At 46.2% G+C, this 21,708-nt stretch overlaps 3 protein-coding genes across 6 annotated transcripts; 1 reads left to right on the plus strand and 2 right to left on the minus strand.

The window, feature by feature from the left end:
* Positions 1-915: 915 nt before the first annotated feature.
* On the minus strand, positions 916-13,479 carry eif5b (eukaryotic translation initiation factor 5B). Of its 2 annotated transcripts, none has more exons than XM_086112321.1 (26): positions 13,383-13,479; positions 11,688-11,798; positions 11,545-11,608; positions 10,366-10,521; positions 9,742-10,231; positions 9,530-9,663; positions 9,366-9,443; positions 8,152-8,302; positions 7,966-8,061; positions 6,988-7,074; positions 6,852-6,911; positions 6,472-6,770; positions 6,282-6,389; positions 5,376-5,486; positions 5,195-5,262; positions 4,924-5,065; positions 4,718-4,849; positions 4,388-4,570; positions 4,155-4,316; positions 3,279-3,410; positions 3,056-3,187; positions 2,871-2,947; positions 2,629-2,793; positions 2,409-2,547; positions 1,788-1,949; positions 916-1,489 (listed from the first exon to the last, which is right to left on the minus strand). In XM_086112321.1, exons 1-26 carry the CDS (start codon positions 13,415-13,417, stop codon positions 1,382-1,384), a joined length of 3,582 nt encoding a protein of 1,193 aa, XP_085968447.1. In that variant the 5' UTR covers positions 13,418-13,479; the 3' UTR covers positions 916-1,381. The 2 variants fall into 2 exon arrangements, with proteins under 2 accessions (XP_085968447.1, XP_085968439.1); XM_086112313.1 differs by having other exon boundaries at positions 6,988-7,077.
* Positions 13,480-14,881: 1,402 nt separating this feature from the next.
* lipt1 (lipoyltransferase 1) lies at positions 14,882-18,514 on the minus strand. 3 transcript variants are annotated; one of them, XM_086112343.1, is made up of 4 exons: positions 18,444-18,514; positions 17,160-17,710; positions 16,460-16,681; positions 14,882-15,829 (listed from the first exon to the last, which is right to left on the minus strand). In XM_086112343.1, exons 2-4 carry the CDS (start codon positions 17,686-17,688, stop codon positions 15,417-15,419), a joined length of 1,164 nt encoding a protein of 387 aa, XP_085968469.1. In that variant the 5' UTR covers positions 17,689-17,710; positions 18,444-18,514; the 3' UTR covers positions 14,882-15,416. The 3 variants fall into 3 exon arrangements, with proteins under 3 accessions (XP_085968469.1, XP_085968460.1, XP_085968478.1); XM_086112334.1 differs by lacking the exon at positions 18,444-18,514 and having other exon boundaries at positions 17,160-18,314; XM_086112352.1 differs by lacking the exon at positions 18,444-18,514 and having other exon boundaries at positions 15,637-15,759; positions 17,160-18,314.
* A 532-nt stretch (positions 18,515-19,046) lies between these two features.
* LOC147210542 (uncharacterized) lies at positions 19,047-21,173 on the plus strand. The gene is made up of 2 exons (XM_086112365.1): positions 19,047-19,887; positions 20,839-21,173. Exons 1-2 carry the CDS (start codon positions 19,723-19,725, stop codon positions 20,974-20,976), a joined length of 303 nt encoding a protein of 100 aa, XP_085968491.1. The 5' UTR covers positions 19,047-19,722; the 3' UTR covers positions 20,977-21,173.
* The last annotated feature ends 535 nt before the right edge of the window (positions 21,174-21,708 follow it).

Below are 21,708 nucleotides of genomic sequence, written 5' to 3' on the forward strand. Positions count from 1 at the left end.
CAAAAACGCCTGACTATACATGGTCTTTTTTTTCGGCTAAAAACGACTTACTATCCATGATCGTTTTTTTTCGGCTAAAAACGCCGTGCTATACATAGTCGTTTTTTGGGGTTAAAAACGCCTTACTATACATGGTTGATTTTTTGGGCTAAAAACTCCTTACTTTACATGGTCGTTTTTTTTTCCGCCAAAAATGCCTTACGATACATGGTCATTTTTTTCGGCCAAAAATGCCTTACTGTATGTACAGTACATGGTCATTTTTTGGGGGCTAAAAATGCCTTACTATACATGGTCATTTTTTTTCGGCTAAAAACGCCGTGCTATACATGGTCTTTTTTTTCAGCCAAAAATGCCTTACTATACATGGTCGTTTTTTTTAGGGCAAAAAACGCCTTACTGTACATGGTCGGTTTTTTGGGGCTAAAAATGCCTGACTATACATGGTCGTTTTTGGGGGGCTAAAAATGCCTTACTGTACATGGTCGTTTTTTTCCGGCCAAAAACGCTTACTATACATGGTCGTTTTTGACGCTAAAAATTCCTAACTATACATGGTCGTTTTTTTGGGCTAAAAACGCCTTACTATATACATGGTCATTTTATTTCGGCCAAAAATGCATTGCCACGATCCAAATTGGTCACTCTAAAATGTGTAGTACTGTACAGTATTACTGTATTGGGAGTGAGGCTTATTTTAAAACACCACTACCACTCCGAGCGGTACACGACATCACATTGTCCATTAATCATCGGCAAAACAATGTCACAAGGCAGCCGTCTCGTGCTTGAAAAGAGGATGTGTCATGCATTTCGATTTCCAGTTGAATTTCGAATAAACTGGTAGCACTTTCACCTTCCGGGTGGCCGACTGACTGAGAAGCAACGCACAGCCACACACATACCCGATCACCGTTCAAGTTTCATGGGAATTTATTACATCAGCACTTCAGTAAAACATTTTCGAGGGTCGTCCTTTGTCCACGACCCTCGTCACCAACATGGCCAAGAAAGCGCACCGCAAAAAAAAAAAAAGTATCAACACGGAGTTGTCTTTGTAACCGGCGACTGTCGCCGCTGCCGCTCGCCTTGTGTGTCGTACGGTCCCCGGAACGCACCTCGGCAGACCCAAAGAGTAGGGGCTGGTTAAACTCGTCAACGTTCATCTGTTTGGAGGTAGAGACAGGAAGCAACGGCAGCCACGAATCGGAGCAGAGAACAAGAAAGACAACAGGCACGTTGGGATACTGAGAGTGAAATGTTTCAGCGTGGCATTATTTCACCCGGGGCACACCGGACCAGAGTGTTCTCGCAGGTAAAAACGTTTCATTCCGTGTCATGACAGGAAGAGAGGTGCCTCATTTTTTGATGTGCCAACTGCTCATATGATTTCAAAGGTCTTTTTCAGTTCCATGATCAGCTGCCAGTCCGACTTCTGCATGTCGTCCCGGAACCAGTTCTTCAGCGCGTCGATGGACGCCCGCGTGATCTGGAACAATGTCAATTCAATCAGCCTTTAGCTCTGACGATTACATTTTGCTGCAGCGTTTATTTTGATTAATTGGATTTTTTTGAGTTGGAGTACTTCTAAATAAAAGTTAACGAAATGGATGTCCTGATGATAATGTATCCTGTAGTAGCTCAAATTAGTCAGATGCCCATGCTTACGTGGCCCGCACCGCCCTCATTGAAAGGAAGCGAGACCTCCACACTTACAAGCAGTTCCTACTTTGCCCTGACTAACGGTCACCGCGATGACAGAAAAAAACGGTCTGAGGCGGACTCACCTTGCTGACAAGAATGTCGGTGGCCTCAAAATGGCGGCCGTACATCTTAGGTGACTCGCCAGGAATGGGTTCGATCTTGATGCAGATCTCCTGACCTTTCTTGGCGCTGTCCACCGTCTTGTGGTTAATCTCGATGCTGGTGACCACACCGATGTCCACAAACTGCGACGCGCAAGAACAAGTCATGAACGAGAACATCTGACCATGTTAACACAAACGGCCCCCAAATGGGAGGGTGTCCAGGAATTTTCAAATTTGGAAACTTTCCATAGGACTAGATGGGAATAGAGCAGGAATCTACAAAATTGAGCGTCGGCCCCCGTGTGGCTGCACCGTTTGCATGCAACCACAGCAGATGCTAATTAGCTATGTGGTCGTATGAGACAAAGAGCAATTCTTTTAGTTTTATGTTTAGTTTGACAGTGAACTTACATTGGGAATAAATAGCTCGACGCCTCTTATTTGTAGGTGCTGCTTATTGAGACAAGTGACCCGTGTTCAGTTTCCCGCCACCATACGGTGCTGCCCGGTTAAGCCAGATGGAACATTTGTAAAATCCCCCATTTTAAATTCTCCCAGAAAAGACCCAGAAACTTGACACCTCTTTGCAACGCGACTCACCCCTTTACTGGGAACGCATAGCGGCGTCCCTTGCCGTAGGACGCCAGCTTCCACCGAGACGCCCATGACGATGGGATCTCTGGAGTTGAAGATGAACTGAGGAAGGATCCGTATCTTCACCGGAAACACCGCCACGTGTCTGAACACAAACGAAACACGGCCGAGCTGTCCGTCAACGGCCATACGGCAAAGGCGAGCGGCAAACTGCTCGCGGCCTTACTTGAACTCTTCCTGTTTGGATTTCTTGTAGTCGTCGCGGTACTTGGTGAAGGCGTCAAAAAGGTGGTAGATGATTTCGGCAGAGAAAATGCGGACGCCGAAAGCGTCCGCCATTTCCTGGCCCTCTCGCTCCACCCTCACATCGAAGGCAAGAATCACGGCGTACCTGCGGCGACGCGGCAACATCAGAGTTGCGACATCGCTAACGCGTTCAAGCGGGAAGGTGAGGAGAGGTGGACGTACTGCGGGTCGTGCTCCAGCATGGTTGAGGCCTTCATCACGTCCCTCTTGTGGACGGGACCAATGTTGATGCCGGCGTACTGCGCACGCACGCAAACATTCGCACGGGTTAAAATATTTCAGAATGTGTAACCGGGGCCCAAAAGGTTTCAGGACCGCTGACATAATAGAACATGACTAGAACTCACGGGAACTTTAGATGTTCGCAGAAACTCGAGTAGAGCCTCGAGTGACCCCAGTGTGGACGCCTGCACGTACACGCCTTTCTCCTCCAGCTTGATGGAGCTCAGCGTTTGTTTGAGCTCGTGGATGAGTTCATCCTAAAGAACAGCAGTTGATATCACGTGTCGATTCTAGGTTTGCGTGCGTGTGTGTGTGTGCGTGTGTTTGTTGGGAGGGAGAGTGGACTACCCTGAGGACAGGTATTTCGTCCTCTTTGTGTGCCACCAGCAGTGGGAGCCCCGCCAACGTCTTCTCCAGGTCTTTTCCGAGAATCTTCACACCTTGAGATGTGGAGACCTCTTTGTGCTTCTCATATTGATTCTACAGATTCAAAAACAAACAAACAAAAAAAAAATCCTGAAGAATTATGACACAAATGGGCACAGTAACATGCGTCACAAAATTAAATGCCTTTGATCAGCTTACAATCGTGTCTATTAAAGTGTTTTTGTTTTTTTTTTAATTAAAAAAATTCTCCATTCCTCTCAGATGTCACAAAACGGTGCTCAATTCTTGGCTAATAAGAAAAAAGTCATCAGTGTCCAAGTTGAGTAATACACGCGATACATTGCTGGTGCATTTTTTTTAAATCTAATAATTTGTGAGACATTTATTTTTAAGCGTAATAGAAAATGAATTTGAAATTATGGTGTTTTTTTGGGGGGCCCGGGGTCATCCATGACTCCTTTTTTTGTTATTGGCGGGCGAGGCCCACCACTTTTATTTTGGATCGTAATGCCTCTTAACTCATTCACTCCCAAAGACGTTTTTAAACGTCTTTTCAGACTTGGTCCAGAATTGGCTGGTACTGAATGAGTTAAGAGTTGGGGTCAAAACTGAATATGAAGGTTATCAGTAATGATGGGAAAACGAAGCTTCATGAAGCACCAGTGATACTTTCTGACACCTTTAGATGGTGCTCTTGGTTTAAATATAAAGGTTAGTGCAATGGAAATGTATTAAAATTCCATCTTTAAACCAAGTGTGCCCTCTAGAGGAGTCAAAAACGTACACAAGTGCTTCACGAAGCTTCATTGTCCACCACTAGTTATCAGTTCAGGTTACCTTGACCCGCAGCTCCTTGAGAGGAGGCGGCAGGAGCAGCCCTCTGATCTGCGTGATGATTGGTCCGTCCACTCCGGGGACGATGATGGTCTCGCCTTCCCGAAGACGCCCGTTGATCAGGATCACGTCGATGGTGGTGCCCATGCCAGGCAAGGCTTTGACCTGACACACAAATCACCGGGTGTCCGTCCGTCTTCGCGGTGGTTTCAGTTGCGTCCGATCGACTCGTTTACCTCCATGACCTGAGCCCTGAGCTCATCGCAGCTCGCGACCCGGCGGGCCAACATGGTCTGAGTGAGCTGGACCAAAAGCGCAATGAGATTTCCGATCCCGTCGCCGCTGTGAGCCGACGTGGGAACCAGCGACACGAAGGTCCTGGGGTCCTTGTTCTCGTAGAAGAGGGCGGCGTTGAGACTCTGCGGGTCAAGAGCGGCGGATTAAGACAACGCACCGGTGAAGCCCGGCCTCCGTTTCGGGAGGCGAATGAATGGGCAAAGACTCTGCTCGCAAAAGTCCGTCCGAGGTTCTCATTTGGAAACGGAATCGAGAGCGCCGCCGCTCACCTGCTGAGCGAACTCCACGATGATGGCCTTTGCCCTCTCATCAAACTCGTCTTTGGTGTTTTTCTTCTGCTTCTTCAGCGTCGCCGAGACGTCCGTCTCGGGGCTCCTTTTCCAGTCGTACAAACGGTCAATCTGCAAAGCAGGAGAGAGCCGTGAGCCACTCTCACCGAGACACCGACGCAACGCCACGGCTGGCGGGAAGTCACCTTGTTCAGCGCCACGATGAAGGGACACTTCTTCTCCTTCAGCAGGTTGATGGACTCGATAGTCTGAGGCTCCAAACCGTGCATGATGTCCACCACCAGGATGGCGATGTCGCATAGGGAGCTGCCTCGGTTCCTCAAGTTACTGATCAAGTACAAGACAAGCGTTAGGCACTTCGGACCGTTCGGTCCACGCGATATCGTTCTTGCCTGTTGTTTGGCAATCCGCACAAGAGCTCCAATCGCTTCTTCATCACTTTGGACAAACACGCACCTGAACGACTCGTGTCCCGGTGTGTCGATGATCAACATGCCAGGAATCTTCATGCCTTCTCTGTCAAACTGCATGTGCACAAACAACGTTGTGTCTTCATGTGAGCCTGCCTTGCCTGGTTGCGTCTTTAGGAGTATATGTGTGTAGGTGTGTGTATGTGCGCGTGTCATCGTGGTCGTACATTTTTCACCATCTTCGTCTGCTCTTCAATCGTCTCTCTCGGGACGTTCGTGGCTCCGATCTGCTGTGTGATCCCTCCTGCCTCACCGTCCTGAACGTGGGTGTGTCGCAGCTGTGGGAATGAGCAAACCGAACCAGAAGCAGGTCAATCACCAGAAACCCATCCGTCACCCATATGTGGCTGGCATAGACAGATAACCGTTTTTTTCCCACACTAAAAGGCACACTGGATTATGAGGCGCACCTTCAACGAATGGCCTATTTTGTCATTTTTTTCATATATTGGGAAGGGCCGCTTATAAGACGCAATCTACAATGCATCCACTAGATGGAGCTATGCTCAAGGAGACGCCAACAGAACGATCAGATGTCAGTAAAACGTATCTAATAAAGCAGCGACACAGTTCACTTAACCAACAGGAAGTTATAACATTGACTCGTTAACGTTGAACTCTCTTGCCGTCGCTCTATTTCCGTGTTCAACTGTGGAACCGATCGCCCTAAGTTTGAACTCTGCGTTGTCAGCATGTCTCGAGCAATGAGCCACTTTGGCGGTCGACACATTACCGTAATGACCATACACAAGGCGCATCGGATTTTAAGGCGCGCTGTGAGCTTTTAAGAAAATGGAAGGCTTTTTTTTTAGGCGCGCCTTTTAGTGCGGAAAATACGGTAATTCTTTTCCTCTCCCCAATGAAGTTCAATTGTATCATTTCCTGCAACAGACCCGATTATCCCAATTCATTGACAGAAAGCGACACGATGCAATGGCGCTTCGCCGGAGCTACGCGAACCGCTACGTTACCGATGGCCGTCCGGTTGATCGCTCAATACCAAAGCAACTGTCAGAAGCGGTGGAGGAGTCAGCGAAAAGTCAAAGATAGTGTCAAGTCAGCCAAGTGTGCACCTTATCAAGGATCTTGGTCTTCCCGGTGTCGACGTGTCCGAGCACGCACACGACCGGCGCTCTCGGCCGGTTTATGTCAATGTTCTTGAGGTTTTCGGCTCGGCGTTTCTACGGGGACAAAAATCGCCGGTTAGAATTGAGTGAAAAAGAGCGGAGCGCTCGCTCCCCCGGGTGCTCTCGGGACACTCGCCTCGATGCGCCTTTTAGCTCGATCGTACAGACGCTCCTCTTTGGTCCTGTCGTCGTCGTCGCTCTCGCTGCTCTCGTCGTCGCTCTCCTTCGCCGGCTGCTTCTTCCCCCGAGCTCCCGTCACGCCCTTCGCCATCTCCTCCTCTGGCGCCTCCTCGCTTTCCTCCTCCTCTTCGTCCTCTTCCTCGTCGTCGTCCTCGTCCTCTTCATCCTCCTCGTCCTCTTCCTCCTCGTCGCTGCCGGTGGGCTGAGGCGGGCCGACTGGCTCCTCTTTCACCTCGATGTGGACTTTCTTTAACTCTGCCAAAGAGTCGCTCGAAACGATGAGTAGCCGCGACGGGCGGCAGAGACTCCCCCAGCCAAGCATGCGTCAGCACCAACCTTTCTCTTCATCACTGGCAATCGCCTCCCAGTCGTCCACGGCGAAATCTGCCTTCACCTCTAAAACATTTTTGGCACCAAAGTTAAATCTTGCCGCTGTCGATGCTCCACGCGTACACACCCTCCTACCTCTCACCTGGCTCTATTAGCGGCGTCGCTGCCTCCGGCTCGGGGGCAATCGGCTCTGCCGTCTCTGATGTTGGTGAGGTCACCGCCGACGTTTCTGCTGCACAGAAAACAAATTCATGAACACTGTTCTGTGTAGTTAGTTAGACGCTGCGCTCACTTTCATTGATGAACACCGCTGTTCACTTTCCTTGAAGCGGCTCGATTTTTGGGACACTCTGAGTAACGACACACTTGAACAAGGTTCAGAGTTTCCCCGACGCTCCGAGTGAAGCGGTGCGATCGGACCGTATTTCCAGAATGCATCACGCCACGAGAGGGGAAGGGAGATTTTGGGGGCGATAAGTTCCAAGGCGCTTTCGGAAATACGCTCTGAGCGCACTATTGGGAAAGCCAGAGTGTTCAAATGTGCTGTTCCGTTATTTCGAGTGCACCAAAAAGAATACCGGTGTACATTGTAGGCACTCCAACTGGGGACACGACAGCCAGTGTGTCAGGCGGTCCAGGTGCAAACTGTTCAAGCACAAACTACTGAGTGGATATGAATGAGAGGGGAGCGTGCTCTGGCTCTCCGAACACACGCATTCTCAGAGTATCGCCTGAATGGGAATTTAGGAGCACCCCCCCACTATAAAGTTCATGGTCTCAGTTTCGCAAAAACAATCCACCCCTCCCCAAGAAATACATTTATGCGCTGGTCCAACTGAGAAGGGAAGAAAAATAAGCTCGAAGCCCGTCAAATAGCAATGCAAGACTTCATCAGACGAAGTTATGGTGGAAAATGAAAACTCGCAATGGAGTCAACCCGCAATTACTGAACCGCAGACAAGACTTGAAATTATGAACGCAGCAGGAACTATGAGCGGCTATAATATGCAAATAGGTGAGTTTTCAGCTATTCGCTTGAGGTTCCGCAGGTAAAAAACAAACAAAAACAAAAAAAAAACACCACCCGCTAAAAGCTGAATAGCGAACTTGTTGAGCCTACCTTCAGGAGTTTGAGTGATGGGCTGCTTCTTCTTCCTCTTGTCCATATAAACCGGTTTCTTCTTTGACACAGTGTCTTTGGATGGCACCACCACTCCTGCACAGCGACACAGATCAGCTGATGACAGGGGCAAGCAACTGCTGACCGTCAACCACAAGAGAGAATCGAGCCGATTGCAAAACAGACCTTGAGCCTGCAGCAGTTTCAGCGTGGCTTCAGCCCGAGCCCGAGCCTCCTTCTGGGACTTGGTCATTAATTTCCCTTCCTTCTTCAGACGCTCCTTCCTTTCCTTCTCCTTCTGCTTCCTTTTCTCCTTGCGCTCCTGCTCAAGACGCTCCTGCCGGGTGTCGGGGGGTAAAACGTGAGTTACGCGGAGAGACCGTGAAATGAATTACAGCTATTTGTTTGTGACCTTAAAATAAAAACGAATGGAATTTATGGGGCTGAAACGATGGAAAAAAAAATGTAGCGGAAGCAAAATCATTGACACCGCAAGAAGAAGAAAGTGCAACTTGTCTCCTGCAAAGCAAAAACAACGGCAATACAGTAATCCCTCATTTATTGTATATGTACATGTGTATGAGTATAAATAATATTTATAAGGCCAAATTTAATGGTATACATGCATGTTTGTAGTAATTAACATGACTTAATGCTATATACCACGGGTGTCAAAGTCATTTCTTGTCGCGGGCCACTTCGGAGTTACGGCTTCCCTCGGAGGGCCGGTGCAAAATCTCAACGTTATATATTAGCCATGACAATTTGACATTTCGGTACAGATTTCAGCAAAAATCATGAAAGTTGACACATATGATTTGCTCCCGCAGGCCACCTGAAATTACGTGGGGGGGCCGAATCTGGCCCCCGGGCCTTGACTTTGACACCTGTGCTCTCGACTAATATATTTAAACATGTTTAAGTTAGGTTAGTGTATGAATAATGAAATACAGTGATCCCTCGCTATTTCGCGGTTCGTTTATCGCGGGTGGTTTTGGTCCCCATTAACCGCGATAAACGAGGGATTACTGTACAGTAAACACATCCATGTAGTACCGTATATGTTGCTCTATGTGACTCGCTGTTGTTTTGCTGACTTACACTGCCTCTCGCCGACCTTTTGGGGACTTTTTGCGTCATTTTTTGCCAACATCAGGTCGAAGCTAATTGAGCGAATGCAATGCCACCTCATTTATTCTCGCCTACGGCTGTACACGCTCATTTGCTGACTCTTACGTCACTCGCCGTGTCAGGCCCCGCCCCTTTTCAAGCGAAAAGAAATCAATGTTGTTCCAGTGTAGAACGGCCACGCCCAAGTGGAGATCAAGAACGCCTGTGCTTCATCGGCACATCGCGTGCAAAGCGGGCTCGATAGTGGAGGTGGGTTGTGTGGCGTTTACCTGCTCCAACCTTTGTTGCTCCAGCTCTTCCAGCTTTCGAATTCGCTCCTCCTCCTCCTTCCTGGCGCGCTCCTCCTCCTACAGAGGAGAAGAGAGGGATCTGCTGTCGGAGGACCACAACACCCAGCGCTGTTGTTCCCCTCCCCACGCTTTCAACAGCACACCTCCTTCATCTTGGCCAGAGCTTCCTGCATGGCCTTGACCGTGGCCTTGCTCGGACCCTTTTTCTTTTCCTTCTCTTTCTCCTCCTTCTCCCCTTTCTTCTTTTTCTTGTCCTTCTTCTTCTTGTCACCGTCATCTGAGGCATCAAACAGCAACAAACTCGGCTCACTTTTTCGTTGCGCGCGGGAGTCGAGCACGGCGGCGGATAGCTTACCCTCACCGGCCGCCTCTGCTCCTTCCTGCTCGTCCGTATCCGCGTCTGCTACGGGGACCGCCTGCGGGGGTGCAGCCTCCGCAGGGGTCTTCTCCGGTTCTTTTTTGACATCGGCGCCGATCTCCTTCTCCTTCAGCTTCTTTTGCTTGAGTCTCTCCTCCTCTTTCTTCTTCTTGTCCCGCTCCTTTTTCTCCGCCTTCTTTTGCGCGGCGGTCTTCATCTTGAAGCCGCTGTCCCCCTCCTGTTCATCCTCGTCCTCGCTCTTTGCGGCTTTCCCTTTGCTTTTGTTTTTTTTGTCCCTCCGAGAGCTGAATTCCTCATCTTCCTCGGATTCAGCCTCTTTCGCGTTTCTGGCGGCGCCTTCGTCGTCGTCGTCGTCATCTTCGTCGGAACCGGAAGGCCTCTTGGCGCCTTTCTTACCTCCTTTGGTCTTCAAACGAGAACGCGAGCCGCTCTCCTCATCAGACTCGGACGGAGCAGCGGGCGCCACCTTGAGGTGCAACACTGACATTATTAACGACAGGCAGGTTTTAACGACGACAATCAGAATTGTAACCAAAATAATAATTCTTTTTTTTTTTCTTAATTAAGACTAAATGACTAATGGCTCCTTTTCTGTCCCACCTTCTTCTGCTGTCCGTTCCTCAGCTCATCATTTGCACCTTCAGGTTGATTGCCCTCCACTTCTTCGGGGCTGGCATCCTGCACTTTCCCCTTCCTGGTTTTCTTCTTCTCTGCTTTCGGAGGGTCCACATCATTTTCCACGGGGACGACGTCTTTCTGCATAAAAACAAAGTTGGAGGCAGCTCAGCGAAGACGCACTTGCGTCCTGTGACAAAGGCGGTTGGCAAAGGATGATTTCCATGGTAAATGCAGGCGGGCTATTCTGAAAAGGTATCATTGTCATCGACAAGTATCAGGATAAAGACCAGATTCATCGCAAAAAAAGTCCAATTGAAAAGCGTGACATTTCATTTCAACACATTAATGGTGTTCGCGTATATGAAGTTTGAAGTATTTAACCGGACAGTTAATTATTTCATGAATGTTGGGTTCAATATTACTTCTCTCTCTGACTGGACCCATTCAAAAATTCACAATCATCTGCTCAACTCAGACAAAAATAAATAAATGTAATAAAAATACAGTTTGCTATATGTATTTGTTGCCACACCAGTGTGTTCAAATATTTGTTTAAAGTTTGAAACTACTGCTGCAACGTTGATGCAAGTTAGCCTGAGTTCGCCTGTCAAAGGCGTCTTGCGCGAAGCGTTAGCTGTAAGCCAGCAGACTTTCGTAAGGCAACGTTTTCAGGTGAGAGTAAAATGACCTGGATGAAGGGGAACATTCACAGGCATGTAAAGACAAGTTTTGTGGTTTGGTTATCAGGCTGCGCGAGTACCGATGCCAGGTATCAGAGGCCTGATTTCAATGTATCGGGTACTCCCATCGGTCGCCGATACCAAAGTGCCCTTTGGCACGCAGGGCTGATAGACCGTTTTTTGAAGTCAACATGCCGGTCCTCTCATATGACCATTAAGACGCATGATGCAGAAAAAGCTTCATCGTAAAATAAACTTCTGCACCTAACACAATGAAAAAACAAACATACAAAATGAGCGGGCAAACTCCTGTTACCCAAAAAATTTAATAAAAAAAGGATCCCACTTTTTAGTTAAGTTCCCTATTCGTAGCCCAAGTGCCAATTTTGGAAATTCCTGGTCTCCTCCCATACGTTCCCACGGGAGGCTTCCAATTGCAACCCTACTGAAAAATGTGATGAGCATTTTTGGAGTGAGTTACCTTCCCCTGTCCACCATGTGCCTCCAAGGATAATTCCTCCAGCTCCTTTAAGATGTCATCCTCACTGCAACGGCAAACAAACATGTTAGGGATGATTGAGTGAAGAAGGGGCGAGATCCGGGGGAAATGACAGCGTCACATACTCGTAGTCGTCTTTCTTGGCTCCCTTTTTCTTTTTCTTTCCTTTTGTCTCCTTTGAAGAACCAGCTCCTTCGATCTCTGCCGCCAGAGCATCGATGTCGTCATCTTTAGCGCTGATGGGAGTCAAAATCAGCCGGTCAAACAAACACATGCAAAGGGGGCATAAACCCGCTCATTCTGCGGTGCCGCCGTCGGAACAAGAGCGCGCCCTGCTGACTCGCCAAGTCCCGAGCAGAATTCACCGACTCAGTGTTAAATCTGGGGCCTGTTTAGTTCAAGCTATTATTCTGCTGTAGGAATGGCAACAGGTGTATTCACAGCTTCCCAACGACAGAATTCAGGAACAATGGGTCAAAAAATATTTTCTGAACAGGAAGTGCTCACACCCACCTATTAACGGGGATGCATGTGGCTGTGCTCAGAATTCAACAATTCCATTCAAACTCATGTTAAATGCCTAAGTTTTAATGACTACTTCATATTTGCATCTTTCGGCTGTGTTATCTAAGCAATGAAGAAAATAATACTGCGTAAATCCTTTTTCCTTTTTTTTTTGCATGTTGTGGGTTTTCCCCAATGTAAAATCTGACTTTTTGACATTTTCTGGGCTTTGTACCTTGTTAAAGCCATTTTATTACAGAAGGATTGAACTTGACGTACAAAAACTAATACAAAAACTAACGTGTGGAATGGCGTAAAGAGATCACTAATAAGTGATCAATTTAAGTGGACAAAATGCAAAATATTGAATAAGAGCATGTCGATTTAATTTTCTTCATTTATAACATTTGTCCTGATCTGGATGCGCCAGTGTCAGGCAACTTCACATAGTCAGTGTAATTGCACATCCACAACAGTAGGTGGCAGTGTCCCTTCTCATCGTTCAGGCAAATTGATTTACTTCAAATCTTTTTTATTCTCTTGAATGTTCATAAGGCACAGATTTACTTATAACAAATTTATTGACAAATGATACTTTTTACAGTCGCATTGGAGAGTTGGGGAGGGCGCAAAATATTTTCTTCTTGGAGGGGGCGTTAAAATGAATTGCTGCACATCTGGTGGAGTAGCAAACTTATCGGGACAACACCAAGTACTGACGTCACTCACTACAATGCCATTCCCCTTAAAGGGTCACTAAATGACACAAATGTACTAATGTGTGACTGTCACCTTGCTTGCACTTAGACTTCATTAAAGTTTAAATGATTGTATTTAGCCAAACGGTGCTATTTTTCGTGATTAAAAAAACATGAAACAAAAATGTTATGGTGCTTTTTGGTACGCTGGAAAAACCAATGACCACGTAATGAATTAGCCACGTAGATAAAGGTGCCACTGTAATCTTTAGGGGACTCTTGGGTTCGTTTGATAGCCAGCTGGATGCTAGCCGGCTAACATGACCGACTTTCAGCCAGCACGCACAAGCAGAGCGCCGAGACCGGCTGTGAACGGCCGAAGAGCACAAAGCGTGACCACCTTGGCTATATGGCCAACATTTAACATGCCCTATTTCCAAATGTACTTCGTACCTGCCTCCACTCTCGCAGCCAACTCGTGGTTAGCTTTCGTTAGCTGCTAAAGCTAACCGAGGAACTCTGGGTCGCAAACGCGCACGTTTTCGTCGTGGCGCTCAGTGCCACTGGGTGTCAGCGAGGGCAAAGCCTGCGTCGACCCCCCGCGGATGCTTTCTGTACCTGTCCTCCCCGGATTTCTTCTGTTTCTTCCCCATTCTTCAAGCCGAGTTTCTCCGCTTCTCCACGCACAGCACACACGGATGGCTCACATCGACCAAAGATCGCATATTAATTGCGTGGACAGGAGGTCATACGACATTTGCTTTTCCTGATCATCGAACGAGAAAGAAGCGGAGAATCGGGTCATTTTAAATGGATACGAAGGAGTCGAGTGCAAGTTAACACAGTGGTAAGCGCGATCATACACGGCAAGTTGTGGTACGATAAAATGAAGGGGGGAAAAAAACAAAACAAGTTGTTTGGTCCCTAGAAAACGTACAAAGTGAGACATTATGTCGTGTGTTATTGCTGCGCATGGCCGCCTGCGTCCAATGTCACGCACGTCATGACTAAGTTCCTCTCAGTCTTTGGAGAAAACACAATTAAAGTATTTTAACAATATAAGCGGTGTTTCCGAATCCTTATTGACTCCAGGAGGCACACACACTTAAATTACCAAAAGTATTCACGAACCTGTCTTGACAAAATATTTTTAAATACAGAGGTAAGTTGAAATGAATTTAAAAAAAATAATATTCTGGTGACTGTTTTTAGAACAGTCCCTTGCACTATTCATATTGTCCTTGGGGCTAACTAGTACCCGCTGGCAACCTCCTCCCCTCCTAGTTTTAGGAGTCCATCCATCTACTGAACCACTTTATCCTCACATGGGTCGCAGGGGGTGCTGGAGCCTATCCCAGCTGTCTTCGGGCAGTAGGCGGGGGACACCCTGAACTAGTTGCCAGCCAATCGCAGGGCACACAGAGACGAACAACCATCCGCGCTCACACCAAGGGACAATTTAGATTGTTCAATCAGGCTGCCATGCATGTTTTTGGAACGTGGGAGGAAACTGGAGTACCCGGAGAAAACCCACGAGGAGAACATGCAAACGTAGCTGGGATCGAACCCACGACCTCTGCACTGCGAAGTCAAAGCGCCAACCACTCGACCACTGGGCCGCCTATTTTTAGCAGTGTTTCTGGGAACTCTTCACCATTCTTCCACATTTGTGAGGTCACCCTGAAGTTGGACGAGAAGACCTCCGCTCTAATTCATCCCAAAGGTGTTCTAGCAGGTTGAGGACAAGACTCTGTACAGGCCAGTCGGGTTCATCCACATCAAAGTCTGTAGTCCATGTCTTGATGGACCTTGCTTCGTGCACTGGTGTACAACCAAATTGAAAGAGGATGCAGCTAGCTCCAAACTATTCCCACAATGCTGTGAGGATAGAATTGTCCGAAATCCCTTGGTATGTTGATTTTATGGGATGTTTTCCAGCCACGTCAAACATGTAGCTGTGTGTATGCATGTGAAAGATGCTAGACAAAGTACCATCCATTTTTCTCAGTCGTCGGGTGTCGTGGGAATCCCACAATGTTTCAAAAGCGGAGAGAACAGATTGATTTTCACCATGACCAAGTCTCATTTTATTTACTTTTTTTTTTAATCGTTCAAATTTGGCAGGGTTCCTCCATTTGCTGCCATTTACGGTTACAAGCCAAATAAGGATTCTAACAGGGATGGCGGTCAGTGATTAACAAGAGTCTTTTCTGCACTGTGTCAAATGTCAAAGACTGCAATTAAAAACATTTAAATGAACACTCTGCTCCAATTTTGGTCGGTCAGAAGGCTCTATTTTTTGATATATGCCTATTCTATTTATTGATATCGTCTTGTGGATAATAGACTGCAAGTGTCTCAGTTAACAACTAACTGAAGTAGATAAGATGTCTTTCATATTCATTCATCTTTTGTGAGCCATTATTTTAGCCGAAGCCAAACGTGCAAGACCAATCTTTTATGTATATCAGATTGAATATTTTTTATTATAATACAGATGAATTGATTGCTTGTTTGTTTAAAAAAAAAAGAAAACATGAGAAGAGGACCTTGAAAAAAACAAATCATATGTTAAATAGCAATCGCAATACTGAGGGTTTTTTTCTCTCCAAAAACTGTTCATCCCTATGACCTGTTGCGTTTTGTTTTTTTTTAGCCCATGACTGCCAATATGGCATCACAAAGTCTGCGCAGTTTCTTCTGCTTCTCGCCACGCTCGCAACGCAACAGCATCGCAAAAGCCGCGGCGGTGCGTTGCGGACAAAATCGCTCTCCCTCCAGCACGTCGCTCAGCTCGCCGGTCAAACGCTGCGGGAGCCAGTCTGGGGGAACGTCTAAGCGACAACTCTCAATCACTCCGTGCTTGATTTCTAAACACAGCTGGACTTCGCGTCCGGCTGATGAGAGGTCGTCAGTCATTTTCAGAAGTGTTTGGATGCTGAACTTTGGTGTCCTTCCGAAGACCCATTCCCATCCTCGCAGCTCTGCCAACATGCTGCGGAGACCGGGAAACGCAGAGTCGTCAGCGGGATTCACCAAATTCATTGCGGCGCTGCCGCCAAACTCTGGAGAGGCATGCAAGACAGAAGAAAAAGACAACTGGTGAAGGATCACATCAATTCAAACTTTCACTCCTAACCATGTGACGTTGCCCCAAAGATTGAAAGAAGAGCGAAACAGCCAGTATTTCATGACCCCGTTGTTGTTGAAAATGATTGAAAGGTCATTCACCGCCATCCTGCTTTTTATGCCTACGGAAATATGACAACTTGAGGTTCATTTTACAATGGACATCTTTGGACGTGATTATTGATGTGCATTGTCGGATAACTTTGTTAGTTTTTAGAAATGGGATTTGCTTACTGTTAACATGAGGGGTCGGATACACCGTAAATATTTTTGTGTCATCCATTGCTCTTGCTCTCTCTCAATGTATGTTTTTAAATGTGTTTGTATTGTTTCAGAACCATGTTTGAACACCTGTAAATCAATAAGTGTCCTAAAGGCGAGAAAAACATGCCTTGAGAGTATATAAAACAGGTATTTCAATGATCTGGCTTTCATGCCGAAGGGGCGATGACTGCAATTCCATTTTCATTCATTTCGATTGGAAAAAAAAAATCCTGGATTTAAAAAGATTTTAATTTGCAAAAAGAGTCTTGAAACAAACATCATGAAGTGACGTTCCACTGCACCTGCACTGTACTTCTTTGCCAGCGCCTCAAGTAGCAGCTCCCATGTCAATGTGGGCTCGTAGTCTACCAGGTTGGCCACAGGCGAAGGCACACTGGGCGTGGCGTTGCTGTGGACACCCTGGCAGGAGGAGTGCAAGACGGGGGAGAGCGCGGCGTGGTCGGCCGAGTGCAGCAGAGTGCAATGATGGTAGGACGACTTCCGGCTGATTCTTGAGGCACTTCCTGGGGTCAACGACAATAGGATACCGTGGCTAAGTAACACCTCGAGCCACGGCGGTCAATGGTAGCAACACCTGTTGAACATTTCCCGAAAGTTTCAGGAAAATTTGAAAATGGCTCTCCTTTCCCACATGCAATGGCATTACAATCCTTGTTATGCCTTTTTTTTTTTTTACTTGACTCAACTGACAGTGTGTCCCGAGCAGGCACATGTATCAAATTTGGGCTCACAACACCAAAGAAATTGATCTACAAAGGCTTGTTGGTTTTTACCAGCAAAAGTGATTGGTTGAGGCAGTCATCCACCAAGGTAATACTCTACTTGCATGTATTGTGGTTGTTTTAGTCTGATTCATGTTTTCACATATAGTTTTCCTATATTTAAGTTTCCTAGAAAGAGCCAATCTTCAATGTTATAAATTTCACAAATTCCCATGGGGAGTTTCCAGCTTTCAAAATTCACCAACTTTTGCAACCCTACCTGTGATTTTGTAGTGCCCCTTGAGTAAAATGTCGAACCGCTTGGTGGCTTCAACCTCCAGCCCGGGCCGCAGATGTCTAAGGGCTTCGGTGATGACTTTCAGGTTCCTCTGGCGGTCATACCCCTTCTTAGAAGCAAAGAAGGTCAAGTTCAGGTTCCCGAGGTCGTGGAAGACCGTGCCTCCACCACTTCGCCTGCGGGCGAGACATATTCCGGTACGCCTCATGAGCGAGAGGTTGCACTCCTTCCATGGATTCTGGTGTCGCCCGATGACCACGGCTGGCTTGTTGCGCCAAAGCAACAAGATGTTGCGATGCTGCAGGTCCACGTTGGCCTCGATCCAATCCTCCAGGGAAAGGTTCTCATATACATCGGTGGACTTGGAGTACAGGACAAGCCCCCCCTTGCTGCTGTCAGTCAACAGAGTGCTGCAGGTGCGAGCCACGCCAGGGACCGTTTTACAAATGCACGTCCCTGAGGAGCCTCTAAGGTAAGGCAATGTCTCTCTGATGTGTAACAAAATGCCCATCACCTCTGCATGATGTTGTGCTCTAAAACGGCCAGGAATGAGAACACAAGTGAGCTGTTTGTGGTGCAGTGATTCACATAGCTGATTTGTGCAGCTGGCAAGGGCAGTTCCCATTCAATATGCTCCTTGCAATCACCCCGTGACTGATGAGCAGTTCAGAGCAGGGGTTTAAATGCATTTTCTTTTTTTTTTTTAGAGCTCTCCTTACGACAAAACGATGCTGATATTACTTAGAATTTCCCAAATACCACAGCTTAACTCCCCATGGATGTTGAATGAACATTTCTGGAAATGACCCTAGCATTCAGTTTGCCTCACACGATCGATAGATAGATGGATGGATAAATAGATAGATAGATAGATAGATTAGCATTCAGTTCGCCTCACACCATAGATAAGATATATAGAAATGTAAACTAATATGTTTGAGTTACTAGCAACAAATGGCATACACTATGGAAAGCCATGAGCAGTAGCAAGTAATCTATTATCCTAGCAATAATTGTACATGGACCTTGAAACAGTGGTTAATGACATGAAATAAATGATCAAATGGCTGGACTCTTCTTTGGCGCGGCTAGATGACGTCACTGACTCGTCCTTGCCGACTCCTACTTTGGTAGCCTAGCATTTGCGTCGCTGAATTCGGAGAGCGAAAACTAAGGCAAATTTTAACGAGTGCATTTTCCACAAACAGCAGAAACGCGCAATTTCTTGAGAGGCTATTTAATATAACTAAACGGGTTCTTACGTGCCTAGGCAAGGAGTAGATGTCGCTGTTGATTCTTGCGCGTTTTGTCCGTCACCGTGACGCGACGTGTAGATGCAAATGCTCAGCGAAAAGTTCCGACCAACATTAGTTTACTTTTCTGGGCTTATGTCTCAAAATGTTTTGAACTGAAAGCCATTGGACACACACACACACACACACACACGAATATAATCAGAAGTATAAAGGACAGAAAAGAACAATCCGAAGAATCACGACAAAATATGTGCGCTGTCCTGTTTGTCAATGTTGAAAAATGAATTGAGCATCGCAGGGTTGGAGAGTGGCGTGGCGAGGCGATTTTTGTGGGTGGCCGTGACGCCAAGTACCTTTGCCGCCTATACTCTATCTGATCTAAACGAAAGCTTGAAAAACAAATTTGAATGAGGTAATACACAAACTGGGCTCTTCCGTGCCACAATGAGTTCAGAGGTTGGAAGAAACTGAATCTTGGCAACAGATTTCCTTCCGGTGACTTTGTCAGAACAATGAGGCCAAAACAAAACAAAACCTGATAGCGAGCTGAAGAGAACAAATCCCAGCAGGTGCTGATTCCCAGAGGCCCAAGTTGTGGTTCAAACGGTCACTCGAAAGTAAAAACAAAACTGTACTTCAATGTTATTGGCACAGGTGCACTCAGCAGCTCCTCCCACGACCGCATGGGGTCACGGTCCCCCACATACATCGGCAGTCGGTTCACAAGGAAACCGCTCGCGATTGTTTGCAGAAAATCCATCGCAAATTTCATGTACATTCATAAGAGTTGTGTTTGTGAAACTTCACTTGATCGTTGGCCTCGAGCAGAAGGAATTTGTTTCTCATAAAATGATCTCTTAGTCTGATGCATATTTGTTTTGACTTGCAATCAAATTGCTGACCCTCAAGGAGGAATGCGGCATTTAGATCTGACCAGATTATTTTCAATGAAGCGCACTGAAGTAAGAGCTGTTCTGGTTCCAAGATCACCTCCATAATACTCCTATTGACTCAGTGACAAGTTTTGTGTTTGTTTTATAAAACAAACACGTAGAAGTTCTTGCACAAAGGACAAATGTTTTAGAGATGAGCTGAGAGGATGTCGAGTTACGGGTCAGAGGGGGGTAGAAAACCCCCCCAATCATTTGTGCATTCTTTGTCTAATCCTGCATTTATTTAAAATCCAATAGAGTTTGAGCTTTGGGCTACTCATAAAGTTGGACTCCCCGTTCCAAAGGTCCTCGGTTGAGGAAGACAACAAACACCAACTCGACCCACGAAGACGAGCAATGGGAACCGAGGAGGCGCAGCAGAAAACCTCAAAGCAAGTATATTTTGCCATATTGCCAGATAAATACGAACCTCTGATCGAAGATGAAGGGAACCAGAGGACGCCAGAGGAAAAGCTGAGGAGGAAGGAGAAGAGGAAGAGGAGAAAGAAAAAGTACATTCGGGTAAGAGTAAGATCAACTTTTGATGTGATTAATTACCGGTATGTCCTGAATTTGTTTTCTTAGCAATATGGCTAATCTTGGAAGAATGAATATAGGTTGCATGCCTTTAGTTAGCAATCAAGCCGTCACTCTGTACTTCAGTGTCATTCCTTTGGTGCGGCGGGTACAGTGGGAGAAAATGTGGAGCTGTAAGCGGCTAGGCGCTGTTGGAGTTGGCAATCAATAAATAAATACCCCGGGAATGAATTAACTAACAGTGCTTTTACAAATAGCTGTGTGACTTTAGTTTGGCGTAATAATTTGCACCACTAAGATAATATCACATAAGCAAGACAGGATAGAATTGATCATTTAACGTGGATTAAATCGACTCGTTGTCATTAAATTTTACAGCGCCATTGCGATGACACAGCGATGGTGAACTTGGAAAAAGAAAAATATATTACCGTACTCTTAAATGAAAAAATGATCACCGGCAGAGCTATCAAAAGTTACAGATTCTCCGTATTTTGCTACGTAAATCAGTGAAAGCTAGCCTTTTGCGCTCATTCAGATTTTATATATATATATACTGTATATATATCTATATATAGATATATATATTTGTTTTTTTAATGAATATATATGTGTGTGTGTGTGTATTTGTAATGGGTCACATTGCTGAAACACATCAAAAATTAGCAAGAATACTTTGTCGATAATTGCAATATATCTTTTTTTTTTAAGTAGACCTCTTTAAAAAAATGTATCTGTATCCAGATGCCTGTCATTTGCGCAACCACTCGATGAAATAAAGTTGAGGAAATTCAACACACCATTTTTTTCAATGTTGTAATGGAACAAATACACGTACAAATGTGCACGATGTCACAACTAGAGAAAACGTAGTCGAGTGGTACAGTTCAAGTGAAGCTGAAGAGACTCACCGCTCAGGTACGTTCTGCTCGCCAGAACGTCAAGAAGGCCTGCACCTTCGGCTGGCGCTCCCTGGTGTACGGCCTGCGGAGCCTGGCTGGCTCCTTCTCCACGCCGCTGTCAGCTGTGGTCGTCGTGATGGAGCATCAACGAGAAGCTGCCCATCAAGCGTGACGGGCCTGTGGATGGAGCCTCGCTAAAACTCTTTCTGTCCAATGTTTTGAAGATGTAATTGTCCATTTTACTTCCTGTACAGTACCACACAGCAATTGTTGTCACATTTGTGTTTCATGATCGTAACGCGGTTTAGATAAAGTTGGTTCACAAGATATTTGATATGGGATTGTGTCAAATAAAATGTTTGAAACCCACTGATCAATCAGCACACGATTAAGAAAGCAAATACTCCGTTTGAAAAGTGAACGGAGGTGTCAAATCGAGGACCAGAAAGTAAATTCCAAGATGATTTCTGAAAACGTGTTGATGGATCAATTCAACTGGAGTGGTAGACTGCTAACCAATATTCACATCTTAACTGTTATCTAGCTACAATAACTACTACATTATAGCCGTACTAACGACTACATGGTGTTTACAGTAACTGCCATATGACACTTAACAAGATACAAATTCATCTCATATGTTAGCATCCGTGTAGCCGCCCAGACACACGTACAGTTTTGTCTGAGGTCACTCAGATAAACAGCAGTGATCCATCTAGTACAGGGGTGGGCAAACTTTTTGGCTCGGGGGCCGCATTGACTTTTAAAATTTGACATAAGGGCCAGGTCAGCACGAGCTATGGTACATTAAAAAAAAACTGCATTTGTTGACAGTCCATATCAAACACATCAACAGAACAAAAGCATGAAAGTACGGTATTAATATCCTTTTTTTAAATGTTGA

Source organism: Hippocampus guttulatus, chromosome 1 (genome assembly GCF_054856545.1).
Source record: "Hippocampus guttulatus isolate MCC_2025c chromosome 1, RoL_Hgut_1.0, whole genome shotgun sequence".
Lineage (NCBI taxonomy): Eukaryota > Metazoa > Chordata > Actinopteri > Syngnathiformes > Syngnathidae > Hippocampus > Hippocampus guttulatus.